Below are 25,909 nucleotides of genomic sequence, written 5' to 3' on the forward strand. Positions count from 1 at the left end.
CACCAGATTATAGTTTTTGTTCGGAGCGGATGATCGGAGGTCGCTCGGAGGACACCCTCACTCGGCGCCCAGTAATCTGACCACTTATCCACCACCGGAGACCTTCAGGCGACCTTCGACCGCCTGCTCCGAACAAAAATTATAACCTGTTGGGGACGATGAACTCAGGAAGGGATCGTAACCATTTACGACTGGATCGTGACCATGATCCGACCATAAATACAAGTGACACATCTCCTGGAAATAAAAAAATGGTAAGAGATCTGTGCTCATGTGCGATACAAAAGCCAGTGTTATTTTAGATCTACGAAATGCAAAGTATTAGGATAAATATTAAAAGATTATAGAAATGTATCGTTCTTTAGATCGTAAAGGACTGTACATTTACATTATCAAAAACCTATTTCATTATCTTCGTCTTCCACAAATTTATCAAAATCATTAATTAAAAGCTCAGTATCAAAAAACTTCCTGCTCCGCTTTGTAGATCATCCAGATCAGAACATTAAGGGCAAAAAAAAAAAAAGAATCTCAGCTGCTGGGGTCGCCGTCGCTGTGGAGTTTGGTTCTTCGGGCGACTTCCTTCTCCAGCTCCTCCACGCCTCCCACTTCCTCCAGTTCCTGACATCAAAGACACAGTTTGGCAATGTCGGCGATGCTTTATTCTGATCTACGACAAACGAGGAGTTGGGCGATCAGGTAAGTGGTACCTTTGGTCCCAAGAACAGGCCGTAGGGCACGCCGTCGAACTTGTCCATGTGGTGGATCTGAGAAGATGAGGGAAAATGTTAGTTTTGTCGGGGGCGAGTTAAAAAAGCAGAGGGGAACACAGGTACGTACCTGATGGGCGGCGGCTACTCGCTGGAAGTAGGGAACGTTGGCTATGGGACCGACCGGGAAACGGCGGTGAACCAAGCCGTCGTGGACGAACATGTAGGCGATGCCGAAGAGCGTAATCCCGAGGCCCTGTGGGATTTGATTAGCTGGAGGCGTGTGAATTTGCTGGGAGAAGGCAGAAGGGAAAGGGAAAGGGGGCTTACGGCGCCGAAGCAGAGGCCGGGGAGGAGGCCGCGGTTGAGGAAGCCGTAGGCCAAGAGAGAGATGGCTGGTACGGCGTTGACGATGGCGAATACGTCGTTGAGCTCGAAGGGCCCGTCGCGCGGGCGGTGGTGCGACTCGTGCATCGGCCACAGCGAGGCGTGCCACAGCGCCCGGTGTGCCCACCGCGCCCACAATTCCATCCCCACCTGCACGCAATCGATCTATTCTAGTTCATCGGCGTAGGAACAGAAGGGCGGAGAAAATAACTCACCGATGCGCCGACCGAGAGGGCGAACGTGCCGAACGCCTCCGACAGAGGAACCTCTCCGCCCTGCCAAGCAGATTATAGATCCGATGTTACTCGATGGGAAAAACAAAAATGAAAAATCTCGACGGAATCGCGTCCGATCGAGAACGGATTTGATGCCGGACATAGAGGTCGACCTCCATTTGCCAGTAGAAGCGGTAGTAGACGGCCGCGACCGCCGTGGATGTGATGGCGAGGGTAGACATCACCGCCGCGACGAGGTAGGTCCGCCGCTCCGCCTGCTTCATCGCCGTTCTCTCTGCCACCGAAATCCGGATCTTGATCGGCCTATCAGCCGCATCATCATTCTTCTCCGGCTCCGTGCCCACCTCCTTGAGCACGAAGCGGACGGCGGCGCCACGGCGCCGGTGGAGAGGAGAAGCCCGGAGGTAGGAAGGGCAGAAGAGGAGCAAGCAGCCATCGGAGGGTCGTGGAGGAAAGAAAGGGTGGGAGAATAGCGCGGCCGTAGCTGCCGCCATCATCTCTTGGTCTCTCCGACGAGGTGTGTGGTGTGTCTAGGTGTGTGGTGTTGTGGTTGACGGAGGCGAAGCAGACCGGAGACTGTTCTTTTTTTTAAGTGCAATTATAATACATTTATTTTATTTTTTATTTTATTGAGGTCTTCCTAGTTGATGACGTGGCACAACGAGTGTCCCTAGTGTGAGTGAGATTTTATTATTTTTAAATGGGTAAAATTTCCATATATATTTTTTTAATGGTATTTCACAATTTTATTTTATAAAATATTCCGCGATATTCTAACAACCCTACTTGAACTACTCACCACCTCTTAAAAAATAAATAAATAAAATCTAAATTACCCACAAATTTGTCCCCTAAAGTCATAAACTCAAACAAAATTATCCTCTTTGAACTACTTACAGTAATATTATGATCATGCTAAAATAAATAACTTTTTCTAAACTCCTAAGCTGTAAATATCATTTTGTCTTCTTACAAATGTTTTTTTTTTCCATAACTTAACCTTTTTTTTCAATCATTTTTCTTTAAATAAAACTATTATATAAATTTGCATTAGCCAAATTTTACAAACAAAACACTTTTATGATCCTTGAAACTTCTTAAATTGTTGTATGTCTTCATTTTTAAATTTTAACTAATTTAGATTTATATAAAATTTAATCAAAATCAATTTTATATATATATAAATAAAAGAACTCTCCTTAGTAATCCATATAACCTATGACGTCATCTTCAATCTATTTAAAAGGACTGACACGACGATATATTTGCATCTCTCCATTTAATTCTAAAAAAAATGGCAAACCCTTCAAATTAATTTTTGTAAAAAGAAAAAGTCCTGAACTTACACAAATTGGCTGGTTAGATCCATCATCCTAGCTCAATTAGCCTGTTTTAGATTAATAGAGTTGGATTATGCAACCGAATAAAAGAAAGAAGTAAGTAAGATTAAGAAGCCTTGTAAAAACGTGTAAGATGAATCACCCTTGCTCTTAAGGTATAGCATAGATAGTATATGTATGATATTTTTGATGTAATAATTAGGGATCGATTTTTAAAAATTGACGACTTGCGATCATCCCATCATACGTCTAACATCTATGCATCTGTATTTATATTACTCCATATCCCTAGAATCGATATTGAAAAAAACTATTAAGGTAATGGATGAAATTTTTTAGATCGAATCATCCTATCCTTGGCAAATTACATATTTTTCCCGTACTATATATGAAAAAATGTTGTAAAAAGCTTTTGGAACGAAGACAAAATAGTAAATCAAAAGAAAAGCTTGAATTGAAAAAATGTAGAGATCAAAAATAAATATTTTAAGCCCCAAAATAAAAGACTATAAATTAAATAAAGGATAATTAAAGTAGTGGAATTGCAATATAATGATGGCTTATTCAATGTTATAAAACTTTCTTTGATCTCTATTATAGCTATTAAAATGGCGTTCGATGATCATATTAATTTTTTTTACTTAAGTAATATCTTAAAATTGTTAGCTTAATGGAGAGCGAAGAGTTTGATTAAGTACTTAATTTTTATTTATATTTTTCTAAGTTAAATATATTTTCAATCAGAAATTATTGATGCAATTTATGCCCATTTGAAATTGAGAACCCATCATGATTTTGATAGTTTAGGAAAATAGTTTTAGTTAAAATTATATTGAATCTAATATGTGTATGAAGTCACATAAGATTTGATGCTGATATGCATGGAGACTTGGTGTGATCAAGGTTCATGAAGATCAGAGAAGGATGACCTAGAAATTCAAGGGACTACAAGTGAGAAGTGTCAGAGCTATAATACAATTTGTGAAGATTCTCTATGAGGTGTGAGTGAGATAGCATGTATACATAGACATGCTATGTGCATCATGAGTCCCCTTCCAACTCTTCAGATTCAAATGCCCTTCTCATAATCAAACGCCCAAGGTCTCAATCATCTGCCTTGGAGCTATCAGAGCTACCCTCAGCTGAACAAGCTCCCCTTGACATAGCTGAGGATCTCTTCGCTCGAGGGAAAGAGTCTGCTCCCCTAGTACGTCATTGATACAACCTTAAGGTTGCTATAATGCAACCGAGTATATTGATCTCTGCACCTTGCAAGGCAATGCAGGCTTCCGAACTGGCCGAGCTGGATAGAGAAATGCCCAAGGCTCCTTCAACACCAGCCAAGATAATTCCTAGACCTTTGACCCTAGAAACTCTAAATCTGAAATTGCTCGAGCTCCCCTCATCTATACCGGTTTCCCTGGATGCATCCATAGCCTTTTTTATGCAGGGAACAAGACCCAAACCTACCAAACGCCCACGATCTCGTACCAAATCAACTAGTAAGCAATCGGTCAGTACTACACTGGCTTTTAGTGATCCTATGTAAGCCTTCAAACTACCTGAGATGATTCTTGGGCATTTCAGTATCCTTCTATCAGGGTCCACTCCTCCAATCGGTCTCCAATATTATTTCAAACATCTTACCTATTATTGTTCGAATAAGAACTAGAACTCAATGCTTTCCCTTCATATGGGGTATTAAAGTTAAAAGGCGCACTAATAGAATCTTGGATGCAATCCTATAGGCAAATAAAAGGGGCCACAGTATCAGAGTGTGCAAATGAACATGCTCGAAAGGCTACTGCGGTAAGTGTTAGTGCAGGAAGCACCAGACGATTAAACCTGTGTTTTGATAATGGCAAAGGATTCAAAAGTTAAGATGTCTTGTTGTCTAACAAGTGTGATTAATCTTATAGGAAAATTCAAGTGGATTCAAGGCGGGTAAAAAACCCTAGAGGGAGGTTACCCTAGGTCCTAGGGGGTGGTAACCCTAAGTTATAGAAAACCGTAGGGGAAGATAACCTTATGTCATAGGGGGTGGTAACTCTAGGTTATGGAAAATCCTAGGGGTGGTAACCCTAGGTCCTAAGGGTACTAACCGTAGGTGGAAAGTCTTGGCGGGTCGATCGCTTTGGGTAAAATCCTAGAGTCGAGGACTCTAGGTGAAAATCCTGATCGTCGCAGACCAGGTGAAAGTCTGAACGGTTCGTGGAGCAGACGTTCAGTATGAAGACCTGAAGTCTCGGGTGCTAAGTAAAAGTCCAGTTGGTCTGGCAACATGTAACTTCTCCTAAGAGGAGTAAGTGAGGACGCATTCCCCATTGAGGGAACAATAGGCATTAGTTCTGTTGGGTTTTTCGGGCCGCGAAAACCGCTTTTTCGCATCGCGGAAACCCCGAAAGTCCCTAGCCAACGGATCCGTGCAAAGAAAAGGTTTGAAAAATATACGAATACGAGTTTCTACCTAGATCTACACTTAGATCTACAAAAGAAAAGGTTATACCTTTGAAGCGAAGCCCTTCGCGTTCCCGCTCGTCCAAATAGTGCCGGATCTCGAAGTTGTCAACGTAGACAACTCTCTATATGTATCCACACAAACAAGTAGGTGGAGAAAAACCACACAAAAGGTGTGCTAGCACCTTTGGATGGTTCGACCAAGAGAGGAGAGGGAGAGCAAAATTGGAGCAAGGAAGAAGATGATGGAATGAATGAGATTAATTCACAAAATGAAAACTAATCAACCCATTCATGTGGCCGGCCACATTAAGAGGGTGTGTAACTCCCATGGAATGCCAAGAGTCACAACTCTTGGTAACTCCCATGAGGTGACATCCCACTTAAGCAACCATGATGATGTGGAGCATCATCATTGGCCCACTTAATGCCAACTCACCAATGAGGTGGCATAAAGTCAAGTCAAACTTGACTCTTCATCTTCCTCTCAAGTCAAGTCAAACTTGACTTAATCTCTCTTATGGTTGATCTAATCCAACCATTTAATTCAAGCCAATTTAATATATAATGAATCTAATTCATTTAATTAAATTGATTCAATGAGGCATAATCCAAATTAGACTCATTAAACACATGAATCAACTTGAGTCTAACTCAATTAGCCCAATTAGGATTACTCTTAATCCAATTTGATTCATCAAATGAATCTAATCCTCTTGGTTCATCATATGAACCTAATCTCCATCTAATTGTCCTTAGTGTGTGATCCTATAGGTTCTTGTAGCATTGGCAATGCCCCTAAACCCATTTAGGAGCATAAGTAATGAGCGGTATCTAGCAACACATCATTACTACCCAATGTTACAAGAATGTTGAGATCCAACATCACCTTGTGACTACTAATTGTGACTCCTCACAAAATATGACAAGTGTCCTTCTATCCTAGACATCTAGATTGATCAAGAAGAGGCATAGACCGTGTCATCCTCTGATCAACCTAAATCTTGAACTCCAAGTAGACTCACTAAATCAAATGAGCTCAATATCTTATATTGACTCATTTGGGCATGGCCATGCACTTCGTGGTCTCACTCTATCAAGAATACCGATGTCTCTCCCGTCATATAGGAGGGATAGATCCCATCTACATCACTCACATCCCTCCGCATAATTTGTTACATACCCAGTAATCTCCTTTATAGTCCACCCAGTTACGGGTGACGTTTGACGAAACCAAAGTACATAACTCCTTATGTAGGGAACCATGGTGACTTCAGGTCTAAGGACTAGTAGTCATACTAATAGCCACATGAGAAAGTATATGACACTCATATAACGATCCATGATACTTTCTCATGGCGGGTCATTCGGTATACATTCTCTAATGCATACCCATGTGTCAACTTGATATCTCTATATCCATGACTTGTGAGATCAAGTCATCGAGTTGACCTACATGCTAGTCTTATTGCATTAACATTGTCCCTGAATGTTAATACTCGACTAGGAATGATTAAGAGTAGTGTTCCCTATATCATCTTACTATCGATTCAACCAATCGATTGATATAGGTAAGAACCTTCTATTCAAGGACGTTATTATACTTAGTTTATTTGATACCAATACAAGTAAGTATAATAACTAAAAACCAAATGCCTTTATTTATATAGAATATGATACAACAAGTCCAAAAATACAATCATCAAATGATTGGCTCTAGGGCTCTAGCTAACAAGTTCGACTTAGGGTTTCCGGAGAAAATTCGAAAGTCAGAACCAGACAGTCCAAAGGCTGTCATAAGTTATTTTCATACATTACTTTATTATTTGTTGTTTGTCTAACTCTGTTTTATAGGGAAACTAACATTTTGCATGTTAGAGTTTCAACCTTGATCAGTCGACCGAACCGGGGATCGATCGACCAAACCTCCAAGCAAGCATAGTAGACTTCCAAGCCAGCTGATCAGGTTCGACCAAAGGATCGATCGACCGACCCTAGGGTTCAGTTAATCTATCGGTGGATAGGCATCGACGTGGTCGGGCCGGGTCGATTAGATCAGATATGCTAGCGAGGTCGACGGGATCAATCGACCGAATGACAGGATCGATTGACCAAATGAAGACTCTTATCTAGGTGACAAAATTTGGATGTAAAGCTGGGCAGGTTCAAAGGATTCGGTCGACCGAACACCTGGATCGATCGACCGATCATAGTCAACTCAAAGACTAATCCTAAGATTAGTGGATCTGGATTAGGTCTACCTCGATTATAAAAGAAGGGTTGACCAGCAGCTTCGAAGAACACTAACAACACTTTCCTAAGATCAAGAACGAACAACTGCGCACACTCTGGAAACGTCTAAATGCTACTCCAACGACAATCAAGCCAGAAGATTGATTTCACCAAGTCATCGCTAACAAGTTGTATTTCAGAATTGTAAAGCTTCATACTTGTATTGTTCTTTTATAAAATTTTCTGAATTGATAGTGAATTGCCCAATGAAAGCGATCAACGATTGTAGGCCTTGGAGTAGGAGTCGCCAAAGGCTCTGAACCAAGTAACCAAAAATGTTAGCGATTATCCTTGTGTTTCTCTCTATCTTCCACTGCTTTTACTTTGTATTTTCCGAAACGAGTGAAAAAACTATGAATACTATGCACCCCCCCCCCCTCTATCATGTCATTGATCCTACAGTAAGATCATAATTAATCTCCCTTGTGAATTATCTCGATGGGTTAAGACCTTATCTTTATCTTTTCTAGTTCTACACTTCTGGCATGCACCTAAGTCAATTGGTGGTAGACTTGGAGCACTCCAATAAAATTCTAAAGGATCGTGTAAGGAATTGGAGTCTGCTTCTACTGATACAAGTAATGAGATGACCAACTTGAAGAGAAAAGTAGAAGAGCAAGCCATACTTATCTCAGGCATGGAAAATACCTTGCAAGAATGCTAATAGTTGGTGAAATCTCTTCAAATGGAGAAGTAGAGATTGGAGCTCCTGCTACAAGATAATGAGTCTAAGCTTCGAGTAGAAGGAGCCTTGAAAGATAAAGTCATTTTCGACCTAGCTCACAAGACCACTCTATTAGAAAAGCTTAAGCTTTCTCATATGTCTGGATCCCTTGAACTAACTCAGGAGCTAGCCAACAAGAATTTTCTGCTATTGCAATGACAAGAGGAGCTAAAGGCACGAGAGGCCCAGATAGAATCCCCGTAGGCCAAGTTGGGCATTGTAAAGGCTGAAACTGATGCTACTTGGGTTGAGCTATCTACTTACCAGGCTGGGGAGAATGAACACATCAAGGCATGGAGGAGAGCTTATCTCGACTCTATCGATTTTAAAGGGAAGTTGGCCAAGCGGATTTCAAGAATGCTTAACCATGTGGTCGGGGGAGTAGTTCAACAGTTACGAAAGGGAGGATATCTACCAACGGAACCTCCTCTACAATTTATAGATCAATACCAGCTTCTCGATGAGCTCTTATAAAATCTCCTAAGCAACCTTGAATGATATATTTATATTTCCTAATATGTAACCATATGTATTTATGAAAGGACAATCATAATTAAATACTGAGTTGTGCATTAAGTAGTATTAGGTAGTACCTATTTTCCTTGCGTATCTTCAGAACCACCAATATTACTTATAAGATTAGACCTCATGTGTGATCCTTATGAAATATACATCAGTTTGCCTGAAATGCTAGGTGACGTAATAACACAAAGCATAATAACCCAGCTAAGCAGATGACTGGTATTATAAGAGATCCTTGGACTGAATATTCTGCTGAGCAAATTATTTGTGCCAAGCCGAATTGTCGGGACGGGTAATGATACCTTCCCTTTATTACCAAGTAGTTTTCATAGTGAATTTTTAGACGGAATAATGAGCCGGACAAGCACATAACACTGAGCTTAGCGAAATAAAATAGGTTGGATATTTATAAGAATTTTTCATAATGAATTCTCAGACTGAATAATGGGTCGGACGAACACATAACGCCGAGCAAAATAAATAGGTCAGATATTTATAAGTAGTTTTCATAATATTCTCGGACTGAATAATGGGTTGAACAAACACATAACATCAAGCAAAATAAATATGTCGGATATTTATAAGAAATTTTCATAATGAATTCCCAGACTAAACAATGGGTCAGACGAACACATAACATTGAGCAAAATAAATAGACTAGATATTTATAAGCAGTTTCCATAATGAATTCTCGGACTGAATAATGGGTCAGACTAACACATAACGCCGAGTGAAATAAGCAGGCCAGATATTTACAAGCAATTTTCATAATAATTCCTGAGATGAATAATGAGTCGGACGAACACATAATGCCGAACAAAATAAACAGGCTGGATATCTATAATAACTCCTTGATGTTATAATCCATCCAGAATGAATACTTGCTTAGAACTCGACTGAAAGCTCAGGGGCTTGGAACAGACCCAATTGCTCGAAGGTTAAGAATTTGTAGGCATGAGAACTCGCTTACTTGTTCTTGGGTTTAAAGTTTCCACTTTACTGTATAGAGTTTAAAGTCACAATTCGAATGTATAGAGTTTAAAGTCTTAATTTGACTGTATAGAGTTTAAAGTCTCAATTTGACTATGTAAAGTTTAAAGCCACAATTTGACTATATAGAGTTTAAAGTCACAATTCGACTATATAGAGTTTAAAGTCACAGTTTGACTGTATAGAGTTTAAAGTCGTAGTTTGACTATATAGAGTTTTAAGTCGCAGTTTGACTATATAGAGTTTTAAGTCACAATTTGACTGTATAAAGTTTAAAGTCATAGTTCAACTATGTAGAGTTTAAAGTCACAGTTCGACTATATAGAGTTTAAAGTCACAATTTGACTCTGTAGAGTTTAAAGTCGTAGTTCGATTGTATAGAGTTTAAAGTCACAGTTTGACTATATAGAACAAACCCGAGTGCTTAAGGGCTAACTAGATTTTTTAGATGAATCTGCCTGCACTTTCATTAAGCATATAAAAAGTTAAACAAAATACAGAAGTAAGTTATAGGTGTACTTATCAAGCTCTATAAGACTGGAGATGGTTGGTACTCCAAGGTCGCTCCAGGTTTCTTCCCTCTTCATCTTGGAGATAATAAGAGCTTGAGGCGAGTTTCAGTATCACCTTGTATGATCCTCCCCACTGTACCTCCAGTTTGTTAATATCTCTGACCGGCTTGATGCGTTTTCATACCAAATCACCCACCTGAAAAAAATCTAAGGATGACCCTTCTATTATAACTTTGCCTCATTCTTTGGTGATATGATATAAGTCGAGTTGTCACCTTGTCCGCACTTCTTCTATTAAGTTGAGCTTCATAAGAAGTTGATTGACATTATCCTCATCATATAAGCGTCTTTGGTCAGATTCCACGCCAATTTCAACTAGGACCACTACTTCACCCCCGCAAACTAGGTGAAAAGGAGCTATAGTTGTCGATTCTCTGGGAGTTGTACAATATACTCATAATACACTGGGTAATTCGCCCACCCAACTACCCCTAACATGATCTAACTTGGTTTTAAGTCCTCTAATGATCTCTCTATTTGTTACATCTACCTACCCATTGCTCTATGGATAAGCCACGGAGGTGAAGGTCTGTATGATACCATATCTCAAATATCATTCTCAGATCTTTTTACCCTGGAATTGTCTTCCATTATTAGAAACTAGCTTATGTGAAATTCCAAATATGCATATAATATGTTAACATAAGAATTTAATAACCATTCACTCAGTTATTTTGGCTAAGGGCTCGGCTTCCACCCATTTTAAAAAATAATCCACCGCCACCAGTAAAAATCTCTTATGAGCGGGTGTCAAGAGAAAAGGTCCTACTATGTCCATACCACATTGATCAAACGGGCAAGAAATAATAGAGGTTTTAAGTAATTCTATAGGATGATATGGGATATTCTGATGCTTTTGACAAGATTAACAAGTCTTCACTAGCTGAGCTCCATCAGTATGTAAAGTAGGCAAAAAATACCCTTCCAATAATATTTTACGGGCAGAAACCCGATCTCCTATATGATTACCCTTGATAAACTTCATGTAAAATGTACTATATATTGTTTAGCCCAATGCACTTGAGTAAAGGATAGGAGAAGACTCTCTTATAAAGCTGATCTCTAACCATAGTAAACCAGCCAACCTTTTTCTTGAACATACGTGCTTGCTCCCCGTCAGTTGGTTGAGTACCCTATTGCAAGAATAAGATGATTGGCATTTTCTAGTCGCTTTGTAGCTCTAGGTCGGCCTGCTACTCAATGTAAGCCACTAATAATATTTGCTTAACAGGCTTATCCAAATCTTAGGAAATTATGGCAGAAGCTAATTTAGCTAACTCATCTACTTTTTGATTGTCTGAGCGAGGAATCTTAACTTGAGTCATTCATTGTTGATCTCAAAATTGCCAGATAATTGTTGAGCTGCTAGTTGAAAATTTGAATAGATTAAGACCCGAGTGGCTCCTACATGCCTCACAGCTTGCAATCTCGCTATTAATGCCTCATACTCTGCTTCATTATTGGTGACCTGATAATTTAATCAAACAGATAATTGTATTTAATCTTCTCTAGGTGATATACAAGAATTCCTATCCTACTACTCTATCGGGTAGAAGATCCATCAACATATATCTTCCAAGTCTCCTCAATTTCAGAACCTTGAATTTCTATTATGAAATCAGCTAGGGTCTGGGCTTTACTGGCTACTCGAGGTTGGCATTATATGTTATACTCACTAAATTCAGTTGCCTATTTGATCAATCTCTCGGATGCCTCAAGGTTGACAAGCACCCAAAGTGCTATTAGTTAATATGATGATTGCATGCAATAAAAAATAAGGATGTAACCTTCAAGCAGCTAAGATCAATCCATACACTAATTTTTCGAGTGCAATGTAATGACACTATGCTCCTTTCAATAAATGGCTCAAAAAGTACATAGGTTGTTGCTCTTTCCCTCCTGCCTCATTAACATTAAACTAATAGCATGCTCATTAGCTGATAAATAAACTTATAAAGTTTCACCTACTATTAGTTTAGCTAATACAGGCAGAGTAGACAAATAATTCTTCAATTCCTCGAACGCCTTGTCGTAATCAGCATCTCATTGAAATTTGGTCGCCTGACAAAGTATCTTGAAGAAGGGCAAACTCTGATTGACCAATTGGGAGATGAAGTGAGACAGAGCAGTGATTCGGTCAGTCAGTCTTTGTGACTCCTTCAGATTGAGTGGGGGAGCCATGTTTTGTAAAGCTTGTACTTTGCTGGGATTGGCTTCAATCCCTCGCTCGGTAATTATGTAGCCTAGAAATCTCTCACTTCTAGCTCCGAATAAACATTTGCAAGGGTTGAGCTTGAGCCCATACTATCTTAAAGTTTTGCAGGTTTCTTCTATGTCTACACACAAGTCTATGGCTCAGAGGGATTTGATTAGAATATCATCCGCATAGACCTGCATGTTCCGTCCAATTTACTTCTGAAAGACCTTGTTCATAAGCCTTTGATAGGTAGTCCTTGCATTCTATAGTCCGAATGACATAATATTATAACAATAAGTGCCTTTAGCAGTGATGAAGCTAACCTTCTCCTAGTCCTCCTTGGTGAGTGGAACTTGGTTGTATCCCTGATAGGCGTCCAGCATGTAGATGAATTCACAATCAGAGATGGAGTCTACTAATTGATCAATGCGAGGTAGGGGATTATAGTCCTTCGAGCAAGCCTTGTTGAGATCCCTGAAGTCGATGTAAACCCGCCATTTATTTCCTGATTTAGATATTGAGATGACATTAGCCAGCTAACTCAGAACCTGCACCTCCCGAATGTATCCCTCTTCCAATAATTTGTCCACCTCCTCTTTGATGATTTTATTCTGGTCAGCCTCGAAATCTCACTTCCTTTGCTTGATCGAGTGAGCGTCAGGATAGACATGGAGTACATGCTGCATGACTGTTGGAGACACACCCGTTATTTCTTTGGGTGTGTAGGTAAACACATCACTGTTACGTGTCAAACATTCCACCAGCTCGGCCTTAAGCTTAGGAGCTAGGTCGGCTACTATCTGAGTGGTAGCTTCTGGTCGACTGACTTAAATTTGTACTTCTTCTTTTCTTCATATACCAAGATGGGCAACTTCTCTTGAATTATATTGACTTCCATCCTCTAAATTTTTTAGGCAGCATTAGCCTCCACTTTTATTATTTCTAAGTAGCATTTGGCGCTACTAGTTGATCACCTTTGACTTCCCTCACTTGGTCATCCACAAGGAATTTTATTTTATAACAGAAAGTTGAAATGATCACCCAGAATTCATTTAAGGCTAGTCGACCAAAATAATGTTGTAAGCGGAGGGCGCATCCATAACTATAAAGATCGATTGTCGCGTTCTTATTAGAGGCTCCTTCCCTAAAGATATAGCTAAGTTTATTTGGCCAATCGACCAAACTTTGTTTCCTGTGAACCCGTACAAAGGAGTCACCATGGGCTGAATCTCACTCAAGCACTATGTGAAAAATGACTTTTTACTTCGTCACAATTTACTTCGTCAATTTAAATATACGAAGTAAAAGTGTATAAGCAACTTCGCTGCAAAAACCGACGAAGTATATACAAATATAGACTTCGCAGATTTAAAAACACGGGCTTCGCTTTAAACTGAAATAAGTTATTACTTCGGAAATTTGTTAAATACCGAAGTAGTAACGTCGTGAATACATTTTTTAGTGTTTACTCCGAAGTAATAGTACAAGAGTTAACTTTTATTTTTACAAAGAGACTCTGACCACTTTTATTTCCCCCCACTTCCTTTCGTTTTCTTGGGTTAGGGCTTCCGATGCTCCTCTTCCGAAATTGAGTTGTTGGACCTCCTCTTCCTTCCCCTTCTGAGCGGAGAATCGACTCACCTCTTTTTCCTTCTCCTAGGGTTCGTCCATCCGCAGCAGTCTGATCCTTGCCGAAATCCGCTGCGAAGGGTTAGAAAAGAGGCGATTTCGGGGATCCTGTTTCGCAAGCCACGCGACCTGAAGGAAGGGTGCCGCCTTGGTCCGGTTTTGTAACTGTATTTTTGCCTTGCCCCTTCTCTGCAGCGGACGAAGCCATGGCGAACTCATGGAGTAGAACGAAGAGAACCTTCGGGCTTAATCGTTGCGTTTCTTTCCCGCAAACCGCCGATATCGACGACGACGGCCCTCGTACGACCGAGGCTGCAACCGGCGGCAGGAGGGACTCGACCGACGCCGCCTTCCCTTCGGATTCTTCGCCAGGAGGCTCGACGGCGACGCAAGAACTACAGCCGCAGATGCCCACAATGCCGAATCCGTCCTCTGGCGGCCTCCGGCTTCGTAGATCCTTAAGCAGATCGACGAAGGTGCGTACTTTTATGGTTTCTATTTGTTTATTTGCTTTGTGCTAGTTATTGATTATTCTTCGATTTGGTAATCCGCTTTTTGCTGAGGTTCTTGCGATTTCAAGAAACTTTGTCATGATAGAGGCATATATTTAGAGAAGATAAAATGCTCCCTTTCGATGTGACTTTTATTTGTTTATTGTTCCATCAAAATAAGCAAACTCGCATTTTCACTCTTACATATTGTTGTCGCTTGTGCTCTTCCCGATAACGTCTTGCGGCCCCTTGGTCTTGAGGATCAATACAATTTTACTTATTGGAAAAAGGGCGAGGATACTCTATTTTAAAATCAGTCAATAGTCTATCATAGCAAATTAGGCTCCACTGAGTCAATAGTCTGAGAAATCAGTCTAATGTTTTTGCTTCAGGTGATTACAATACAAATGGATACTCTATTTTGAACACCTTTGTGCATATGCGCCTTCAATTTGTTGAGAAAAATGTTGATGCCAAGGTTGTTAGGGCAGTTAAGTGGGTTCATATTATGGCAGGCTTCTTCAATCATTTTTAGGTCTATTCTTTAATGCAGAAACTCAGTAATGAGGAGGCAGACTTGGAGCCACTAGATTCACAAGTTATTTCATTACATTAAATTGATTGTACCTAATGACTATTATCTAAAGATATGTGTACTAAATTTTTTTATCTCAATTTATCTAAGCAAGTTGAGAAGATTTTTGTCTCTACTAGGTTTTAGGTCATGGTGTATGGTTAGTTTTCTATTTGGCTTTGGGAAGAGGATGTGGACAAGAGAGCATAAAAGCAATGTCTATCCACCCAATCCCCTAAATCGAGGTTACGAAGCGTTTGACAACACCAATTACAATGGTTTTTTGGATGCAATATCATGAAGATAGAATACTTAAATGGATAAAATAACTTGGCATTTAAGTGATTTTCTTTTATGGAGTATCACATTCATACTTCTTAATATTTTTGTTAAATTAAAAATTTGAGTTGATGAATGACAATCTTTTTATCCACTAAAGTTTTCTTGAATTATTAATCTTAAAAGATAAAGCTGCTACTAAGCTATTTTTCAGTGCATATGTTTCTAAATGTGTTGCAGTCTTGCTCGGCAATGTGCTCAACTTTGGTTGAAGACACGGGAAGCTCTTGGGCACCCATTAGGATTTTCCAAGGAAAATGATCTCTTGTTTCAAAATCTTCCAAATTCCCAATTACAGAAGGTTCATTCCTTTTCAAATTTTAGTCTTATTATGTTGCTTAATGGGCTATAATGGTCTTAGTTGTTGGTAAGATAACACCTAAAGCAACAGTTGTTGAATGATCGGTCATTTCCATTAGTTGAAAGATCTACAGGCCCTAAGGTGTGATGCCATAAACTGTCTAGTAAAAATCTCTTCCTTCCATGTAGACATGTTTGAGTAACTGAACTTTTCTCTCCCCTTCCTTCCACCTTGCACTCCTTTCCTACCCTCCCTTCCCCTTTCCCTTCTTCCTAGTAGACAAAGCTTTAAAGTTTAAACAACTAGACTGGTTTGTCTGTTGAGTCGGAACTCTTTATGTTCCTTTGAATTAATTTAGAAGTCTTACACTGTTTGGTCTTTTTTGCTCCAATATTATTCGTGAATTTGTATTAGTGAATTTTTATTGTGTAAAATTAACAAAGGTTCATCATGTGTAATGTTTTTTTTTGTCCCAGTCTATTGCTTTACCTCAAGGTATTGGAACGTCCTGGAGCATTTTTTCTTGAGATTGGCACTGAAGAGATGCCTCCTCATGATGTAGTTGAAGCAAGTAACCAGGTATGTTTGACACCGAAAAAAAGTAACTTCCTTATCTGGATAATGTGTTTCTCATAATTTATCCTGTAAAGTGGGACACAGTTTTGTGCTATGTGAATCAAGCATTATATTTTGTTTTAGATATTACTAATTTAAATGATTATTTCAGTGGATAGTTATATCTTAGGGTCTTCCATTGGAGAACTGGTGCATTTTTTTTTCTCTTCCATTTTTTTCCTCTTTGCAGCTTAGAAGTCTCACTGTGGAGTACCTGAAAAAAAGAAGACTGAGTTGTGGAGAAGTTTCATCATATGGTACACCACGCCGACTTGTGGTAAGAACTCGAAGCTCGAAATGATCCTTTCCAATATTTTTTACTATTTGTTGGAAGTGTAATTGCATCTTTTTTTTATTAGAACAGTGATAGATACTTTCTCTAACTTTGGTCCTGTTGGTATCTTAAGTTTTGATGATTGGATTTATTTTCTTCTTTGATTGAGAAAAGATAACTGATTGTGTCAGTTTAGTCACTCAAAAAGTGATATTGGAACTTTTGATGCGTTTACTGTCTCTTGTAAGATGGCTTAAATTTTTTATCTGGTTATCTCTGTTGATGTAATATGTTCTTATAGTAAACTTCAGACTGAAGATGACCCCTTGGTTCTTTCTAAATTGCAGTTTGGAGTGAATTTGTGTACTCGTATTTGAAGTGAATTGCAGGTTGTGTGAATGAACCAGTACATGTTTTTAGTTTTTTATGGCTTATTTTGATCATATTTAGGGAGATTTGTTTTGTATAAACATATGTTGAAATCATGGCTTATTTTGATCAAGGCTTATGAAGTTACCTTTTGTGATGCTCAAAATTACTGAAGTCTAAAAATAATGAAGTAAAAAGAGAAAAAATAGTTCACTTTATTCATAAAATCCGAAGTAAAATCTACTTATAACTTCGAAGCAATACAATTTGTTGCTGTAAAATAGTATCAACTACTTCGGTTATTACCAAAAATTTCAAAGTAGTATCTATCTATTACTTCGATCCAGAACGAAGCTAAATGTAATTTAATCGATAATTACTTCAGGAATTAACGATATATGACGAAGTAAAAGTAATCCATTACTTCATTTTTAACCGAAGTTAAAGTAGGTATATTTGTAACACCCACAGAATTATAAGATAAGTATATGGGTGTTATTTGCTTTAGAGCATAAAAGTAAGAAGAATCAAAAGAAAAAAAGAAATAAGAGAAATAAAAAGAAGAGGTGAAGGTTTGAACCTTGAACCTCTCACAAAGAATAGAAATAAATTTATGTATGATAACCACTAGGATAATAAACAACATATGAATGGAAAATGATGGGAATGGTAGTTAAAAGTGAGGATATAATTAAGTGAGGGAACAAGAGAAAATCAAGTAGCTTTCTTCCTCTTGTTTACCTCTTGGTTAAGGAAAAGGAGTAAGCAAAAGACAAGTTGTCTTTTCTATTTTTTTCTCCTTGTTTTCATGGGGATTAAGAGAGTGAGAATGAGAAGAATTAAGGGAGATGAATGAGGACATATTCTCATTAGAAAAGTATATACATGAATTAAGGAGAAAGGGAAGCAAAGTTCATATTTGTTTCTTCCACCCACTTAGCATAAAAAGGAAAGAAAGAAAAGGGTTTCATTTTCTTTCTTCTTCCTCACCATTGCCGAAACTAGAGTCTTTCTTCCTCATCACCACAAGCCAAGTTTAGGTTTTCTCCCTAAGAGAAAACTAAATTACAAGAAGGAGCCTTCAAGGTGTACCCTTCCAAGCAAGAGAAACCAAAAGGAGTAGCTCTCTTCTTCCTCTTCACCAAGGGTACCATTTCCTTAAGGATTTACAAGTGAACACTAGGTAAGCTTCCCCTCACCTATGGTACAATAGCTCATATGTTTTTTTCATGAAGATAGAGTGCTTAAAAATAAACCTAGGGTTGCTTTATGGAACTTTCGGCCAAGACAAAAGGAAGAGGCTAAGAAATTTAAACTAGATGTGCTTATTATTTTCCTTATGACATGTATCTTATGTAGGAGGTTAATCTAATGTGTTCATACTAGAATGATTAATTAGAACTTAGATCCATGAACCTTAGACTCTCGGCCAAGCATGAACAAGAGGACTAGGTAAGCTAAAGACTCCAACTAAACATACTCCCTTGTTCTGGTGTTATGTACCCTATGATAATGTTGTTATTAGCTTTTCCTCTTACTTGTATGTTGATTTAAATTCCATTTTATGCTCATGAATATTCGGCCATGGAAGAATAAAAGGCCTAGGAGAGTTTTAAACCTAAAACTAAGCATGCTATGATTTTTCCTAAGACAAGATATGAAGCTAAGATATTATGCCATGATTGTATGTTGGTTTTGAATTCTATTTCATGCTTGTAAAGATTCGGCCATGTTGAGATTTGAGGCCTAGGAAAAGTTTAAACCAAGTCTAAGATGCTCATGACCTTCTTGATGAAATGTTATGAAACTAGTTTGATGTTCCTATGGTTGCTTATTACATAGAAAATTTGGCTACATGTAACTTTCGGCCACACTAAGTTTTAGGGCTAGGATGCTTAGATTTTTAAACTAAGTTTACTCATGTTGTTTCTTGTAATGATGCCATGAAAATTGTGTAAGGTTTCCATGCTCTTAAGCCACATGAAAAACAATTCCATGCTCACATGTTTCGGCCACCATGGGTTTAAAGGCCTAGGAAATTTAGAACACAACTTAGAGATGCTCATGATGTTTCTTGTGATAAATGTTGTGAAATGTAGTTGTGTTTTCCTTGCTCTTATGCCACTAGAAACCTAGTTCCTTGCTCACATGTTTCGGCCACCATGGGATTAAAGGCCTAGGAAAATTTAGAACACAACTTAGATATGCTCATGATGTTTCTTGTGATAAATTCTATGAAATATAGTTGTGTTTTCCTTGCTCTTATGCCACTAGAAACCTAGTTCCTTGCTCACATGTTTCGGCCACCATGGGATTAAAGGCCTAGGAAATTTAGAACACAACTTAGATATGCTCATGATGTTTCTTGTGATAAATGCTATGAAATGTAGTTGTGGTTTCCTTGCTCTTATGCCACTAGAAACCTAGTTTCCATGTTTAATATGTTTCGGCCACCTTGAGTTAATGGGTTTAGGAAGTTTAGAACTTGAACCAAATGTGCTTATGATGTTCCTCATGAAATGTGTAGGATATTGGCTTAAGGTTCAACATTTTCATGCTACATGTAACCTAGAATAAGGCCTTGCTAGGGTCCGGCCATGATAAGGTTAGAAGCTTAGGGAACTTAGAACCCAAATTAAACATGCTCAAGTTGCTCCTTATGAAATATGATGTGATATGAGTTTAGGTTTACATGTTTGCATGTTGCTTAGAACTTGATTGCTCTTTATGAAGGTTTCGGCCATGAAAGAATTAGGAACCTAGGAGAGCTTAAAAATTTAGGTTAACATGCTTATGATCTTTCTTATGATAGGATATGAAGTTATCATGAATTTCTTATGTTTGTATGTTGTTTAGAATTCATGTCCCTACTCTTGACTTTCGGCCATAAAAGGTTTAGTGACCTAGTTGTGCCTCACATGCCATGTTATGAAATAAGAGATGTTATTTAAATGATTCCATGTATGATTATGTCTTTGTATGATGAGTGATATGTTCATTATGTATGCTTATGACTCATGCATGTGCTATGTGCCCAATTATGCATGCTTTATGATATGATAAATGACATGTCCATTATGTACGTTTATGATCCATGCATGTGCTGTGTGCCCAAATATGCATGCCTTATGATGTGATAAATGACATGTTCATTATGTATGCTTATGATCCATGCATGTGATGTGTGCCCAAATATGCATGTTTTATGATATGTTAAGAAATATGATATGCATGAAATGATAAGAATTATGATATGTATGACATGCTACTTTACTTTATGTATGGCTTGTACCAAGGGTGGGCTCCATAAGCGCCCCGGGGTCGATGGACTAAGAAACGGACCTCGTTAGGGATGGACTCCTAAGTGCCCCTAGGTCGATGGACTAAGAAACGGGCCTAGTATGTATGCCTTGTAGGGTTCAAGACTTGCTACCTTGGACCTACATAGGACGCGCGCATTTATGTATGTGGTACAAGCCGGGGCCCTAATCATGTTGAGATTATGTTTAAGTATGTATACTATAAGTTTTCAAAAGACATGTTGCATATGTTTCATGATACATGATTAGGAATTTACCTTGTATATACGTTATGATTATGCCATGATATTTATGATGATGTTATGCTATATCAGGACACATTTGATGATTATGTTATATTATGCCATGATACCTTATGCTGGTTATGTTACGATATGCCATGATATGTTGCTTGATATGATAGATTTGTTTCCATGCATTATGACTTATGGTTTTGATATGCTATGCGATTCTTTTTGTGAGTAGGAAAGGAACTTACTGAGCCATGAGTGCTCACAGCTTACTTTCTTGTACCGCAGATAAAGGCAAGGAATGGATGTACTAGGGGAGCAGTAGGAGGGGCTAGAAGGATGTGTGTGGAAGTGGTTGGCTAAATGGAAAGACCTGCTTTTGTTTGATAAGAAATATGCCATGTTATGTTATTACATTATGACTCCATGACATTAGTTATGTGTTAAGTATTATGATTCAAAAATTCATGTTAAGTATGCTATGTGGTTTATATGTCCATGGTGATTTTAAAGTAAGGAAAAGTTTTAAATTCTCTAAGTAAGACTTCCGCTGTAGTAAGTAAGTATGTATGTCCAAGTAACCCCCCGTCGCCTTAGCAGGAGGGGCGGGGCGTTACAGTTTGGTATCAGAGCGAGGTTTAGCCTTTCCACTACACACATGTCAAGCCTCCATCCTGCCGCTCCAAGTAAGATTCTATATGCTTAAATTAATTTTTTTTGTTTTGTTTTGTTTTGATGCTTTAATATTATGCATGTTTATTTATTCTTTGATTTAGTTTAGGTATGCATGATGGTAGGATAGGAATAGTATTGACCTTATGACAGCCGAATAGGAATAACGATAATTTGTTGCTATTTAATGAAGATAAGCATGGCTAGGAGACGCACTACCTGAGTGGACGAGACAGTAACTCCACCAGATCTGACTCAGGTAGTTACCGACCTCCAACGTCAGATCACGGAACAACAACAGCTGATCACGACCTTGATGGGTCAACAAGGAACTCCTACCACCCCGCCAGTGATTCAGAACGCAGTGCCCGTCGTGCCAATAGTTGCACTAGTACCACCGGTAGCCCCTGCCCCAGTGGTTCGACAGGAGACCTACTTAATACAGTGGCTGAGGCTAAAGCCAGAGAACTTCTCGGGTACTTGCGAGCCGTTGGATGCCCAGGCCTGGTTCAAGACGGTAGAAAGCACAGTGGAACTACTGGACTGGCCTGAATCAGAGAAGATCAAATGCGTATCTTTCTACTTCTCTGGAGATGCGAGAATGTGGTGGGAAATAGTTAAAGCTAAAAGGCAAGTTAATCTGATGAATTGAACGGACTTCGAGACAGAGTTCTTTGAAGAGTTCTTCCATACGCAAGTGACGAACCGGCATTACGACGAGTTCACCGAGTTCCGACAAGGTGATTTATCAGTGAACGAAGCAGTAAAGCGCTTCAACCGTCTAGCACGCCTTTGTCCCGAATTAGTGCGTACAGAAAGAGAAAGGGTCCGACTGATGCTGAAGATGCTTCGACCCGAAATAGCACTGAATGTGGCCGGCGGAGTTAATAGACCGCAGACTACAGAGGAATTAGTCAGCAGTGCACTGATTACGGAACATTATCAGAAAGCAATGAATGAGAATAAAAGTCAGACCCGAGCTAAAGGACAGAAATCCCAGTGTACCAAACCAGGCTGAAAAGGAACTTCTACCGAAAAAAGAAAGCAGTGGGACAATGCCAAAAGTGGGTCAGTGAATAAGCAACCGAGATACCCCCAGTGTTCTATTTGTGGGAAGCTGCATTCCGGGATGTGTCACAAAGGTACGAGAAAATGCTATAATTGCGGACAGGAAGGACATTTGGCCAGAGACTGTCCTACTCAGTTCTTGGCACCATTCCAGCAGAATAATCAGAACAAGAGTGCCTCTTCACAGCTACACCAGATGCAAACTGCTATAGAAGGGACTTCGATCAGCCAAGGGAGATTGGAAGACCCGCCAGCGACGACGAATGCCAGGGTTTTCGCGCTTACTAGTGAAGATGTGGCGAACGCCTCTACTATCGTTACAGGTCAGCCGCCTATCTCTCGCCAACATGCTAAAGTTTTATTTAATACTGAAGGCGAACCATTGGTCGAATCTATCGGGAAACCGAGAAACATTTCATGTCATGGGGTAGAGACTATGTCCGGGCGACTCTCCACCCTGACCATAGCACCCACCCTATTCGACAATATATTAGAGAAGCAAATCAGTGACCAAAACCTCCAAAGGATTAAACAAGAGATCTTAGAAGGAAAGAATGATGGATTTCATACTGCGGACAGCGGAATATTATACCTCAGAGATCGATTATGTATTCCCGAGGACCCCGAGTTGCGAAGGAAGATATTAGAAGAAGCTCATTCAACGCCCTATGCAATGCATCCGGGATCCACCAAAATGTACCAGGATTTGAAAAAGAAATTCTGGTGGTCCGGTATGAAAAGAGATGTGGCTCAGTACATTAGTGCCTGCCTGACCTGTCAGAGGGTTAAAGCAGAACACCAGAGGCCTGGAGGATTACTGCAGCCTGTCTAAATTCTGGAATGGAAATGGGAGGATATCTCTATGGATTTTATTTCAGGATTACCCAAGACAACAAACGGCTATGACGCTATATGGGTAATCGTGGATAGACTAACCAAATCCGCCCACTTTCTGGCAATTAAGATGACTCATTCAATTGAGCAACTGGCTCAATTATATGTCAAGGAAATCATTAGACTACATGGGATTCCTAAGACCATCATCTCTGACCGAGATGGTCGTTTTGTCTCGCATTTATGGGAATGTGTTCAGAGGGCTCTTGGCACGAACCTATTATTCAGTACTGCTTTCTACCCTCAAACCGACGGACAGACAGAGAGGGTGAACCAAGTGCTAGAAGACATGTTATGGGCTTGTGCCTTGGACTTCAAAGGAAGCTGGTGCCGATATTTATGCTTAGCAGAATTCGCTTACAACAATAGCTACCAGGCTACTATTGGGATGACACCCTACGAGGCTCTGTATGGTAGGAAATGCAGATCGCCTATATGTTGGTATGAAGGCGGGGAAAAGAAAGAGATGGGATTTCAAACAGAGCTTATTGATAACACCACCTGTGTTATACAGAATATCCGCCAAAGAATAGAAACTGCTCAGAGTCGACAGAAGAATTATGCGGATAAGCGACGAAGGCCATTGGAGTTCAGTGTCGGAGACTCAGTATTCCTCAAGGTAGCTCCAATGAAGGGAGTAATGAGGTTCGGTAAGAAGGGAAAGCTAAGCCCGCGCTATGTGGGACCATACCAGGTTCTGAAAAGAGTCGGCAAGGTAGCGTATGAAATAGAGCTGCCTCAAGAGATGTCAGTCATTCACAACGTGTTCCACGTTTCGATGCTAAAGAAATGTATTCCGAACACGGGCCAAGTGATCGAACCCGAGACAGTACAAGTGCAAGAGGACCTAACCTACGAAAGTCGACCAATTCAGATATTGGATCGAGACGTCAAAAGACTAAGGAACAAAGAAGTACCCTTAGTGAAGGTCCTATGGCAAAATCAACAGTACGAAGAAGCCACGTGGGAACGAGAAGATGATATGAAACAAAAGTATCCGGAGCTATTTTAAGTTCGAGGATGAACTTTCTATGAGGTATGGGGTACTGTAACACCCACAGAATTATAAGATAAGTATATGGGTGTTATTTTCTTTAGAGCATAAAAGTAAGAAGAATCAAAAGAAAAAAAGAAATAAGAGAAATAAAAATAAGAGGTGAAGGTTTGAACCTTGAACCTCTCACAAAGAATAGAAATAAATTTATGTATGATAACCACTAGGATAATAAACAACATATGAATGGAAAATGATGGGAATGGTAGTTAAAAGTGAGGATATAATTAAGTGAGGGAACAAGAGAAAATCAAGTAGCTTTCTTCCTCTTGTTTACCTCTTGGTTAAGGAAAAGGAGTAAGCAAAAGACAAGTTGTCTTTTCTATTTTTTTCTCCTTGTTTTCGTGGGGATTAAGAGAGTGAGAATGAGGAGAATTAAGGGAGATGAATGAGGACATATTCTCATTAGAAAAGTATATACATGAATTAAGGAGAAAGGGAAGCAAAGTTCATATTTGTTTCTTCCACCCACTTAGCATAAAAAGGAAAGAAAGAAAAGGGTTTCATTTTCTTTCTTCTTCCTCACCATTGCCGAAACTAGAGTCTTTCTTCCTCATCACCACAAGCCAAGTTTAGGTTTTCTCCCTAAGAGAAAACTAAATTACAAGAAGGAGCCTTCAAGGTGTACCCTTCCAAGCAAGAGAAACCAAAAGGAGTAGCTCTCTTCTTCCTCTTCACCAAGGGTACCATTTCCTTAAGGATTTACAAGTGAACACTAGGTAAGCTTCCCCTCACCTGTGGTACAATAGCTCATATGTTTTTTTCATGAAGATAGAGTGCTTAAAAAGAAACCTAGGGTTGCTTTATGGAACTTTCAGCCAAGACAAAAGGAAGAGGCTAAGAAATTTAAACTAGATGTGCTTATTATTTTCCTTATGACATGTATCTTATGTAGGAGGTTAATCTAATGTGTTCATACTAGAATGATTAATTAGAACTTAGATCCATGAACCTTAGACTCTCGGCCAAGCATGAACAAGAGGACTAGGTAAGCTAAAGACTCCAACTAAATATGCTCCCTTGTTCTGGTGTTATGTACCCTATGATAATGTTGTTATTAACTTTTCCTCTTACTTGTATGTTGATTTAAATTCCATTTTATGCTCATGAATATTCGGCCATGGAAGAATAAAAGGCCTAGGAGAGTTTTAAACCTAAAACTAAGCATGCTATGATTTTTCCTAAGACAAGATATGAAGCTAAGATATTATGCCATGATTGTATGTTGGTTTTGAATTCTATTTCATGCTTGTAAAGATTCGGCCATGTTGAGATTTGAGGCCTAGGAAAAGTTTAAACCAAGTCTAAGATGCTCATGACCTTCTTGATGAAATGTTATGAAACTAGTTTGATGTTCCTATGGTTGCTTATTACATAGAAAATTTGGCTACATGTAACTTTCGGCCACACTAAGTTTTAGGGCTAGGATGCTTAGATTTTTAAACTAAGTTTACTCATGTTGTTTCTTGTAATGATGCCATGAAAATTGTGTAAGGTTTCCATGCTCTTAAGCCACATGAAAAACAATTCCATGCTCACATGTTTCGGCCACCATGGGTTTAAAGGCCTAGGAAATTTAGAACACAACTTAGAGATGCTCATGATGTTTCTTGTGATAAATGTTGTGAAATGTAGTTGTGTTTTCCTTGCTC

At 39.2% G+C, this 25,909-nt stretch overlaps 1 protein-coding gene across 2 annotated transcripts; it reads right to left on the bottom strand.

Annotated features, from left to right (window-relative positions):
* Positions 1 to 341: 341 nt before the first annotated feature.
* Positions 342 to 1,917, bottom strand: LOC122045498 (beta-carotene hydroxylase 2, chloroplastic-like). Of its 2 annotated transcripts, none has more exons than XM_042605741.1 (6): positions 1,486 to 1,915; positions 1,313 to 1,372; positions 1,041 to 1,247; positions 841 to 966; positions 711 to 767; positions 342 to 621 (listed from the first exon to the last, which is right to left on the bottom strand). In XM_042605741.1, exons 1-6 carry the CDS (start codon positions 1,828 to 1,830, stop codon positions 532 to 534), a joined length of 885 nt encoding a protein of 294 aa, XP_042461675.1. In that variant the 5' UTR covers positions 1,831 to 1,915; the 3' UTR covers positions 342 to 531. The 2 variants fall into 2 exon arrangements, 1 of the variants encoding a protein (XP_042461675.1); XR_006130000.1 differs by having other exon boundaries at positions 537 to 621; positions 841 to 983; positions 1,486 to 1,917.
* Positions 1,918 to 25,909: the final 23,992 nt, after the last annotated feature.

This window comes from Zingiber officinale, chromosome 2B (genome assembly GCF_018446385.1).
Source record: "Zingiber officinale cultivar Zhangliang chromosome 2B, Zo_v1.1, whole genome shotgun sequence".
Lineage (NCBI taxonomy): Eukaryota > Viridiplantae > Streptophyta > Magnoliopsida > Zingiberales > Zingiberaceae > Zingiber > Zingiber officinale.

Coding starts and splice junctions, on each gene's coding strand:
- LOC122045498 (XM_042605741.1), bottom strand. CDS start 1,830: ATGATGGCGGCAGCTACGGCCGCGCTATTCTCCCACCCTTTCTTTCCT. Junction 1,248..1,312: donor CCCTCTCGGTCGGCGCATCG/GTGAGTTATTTT, acceptor GATTGCGTGCAG/GTGGGGATGGAATTGTGGGC. Junction 768..840: donor GAGTAGCCGCCGCCCATCAG/GTACGTACCTGT, acceptor TCATCTTCTCAG/ATCCACCACATGGACAAGTT.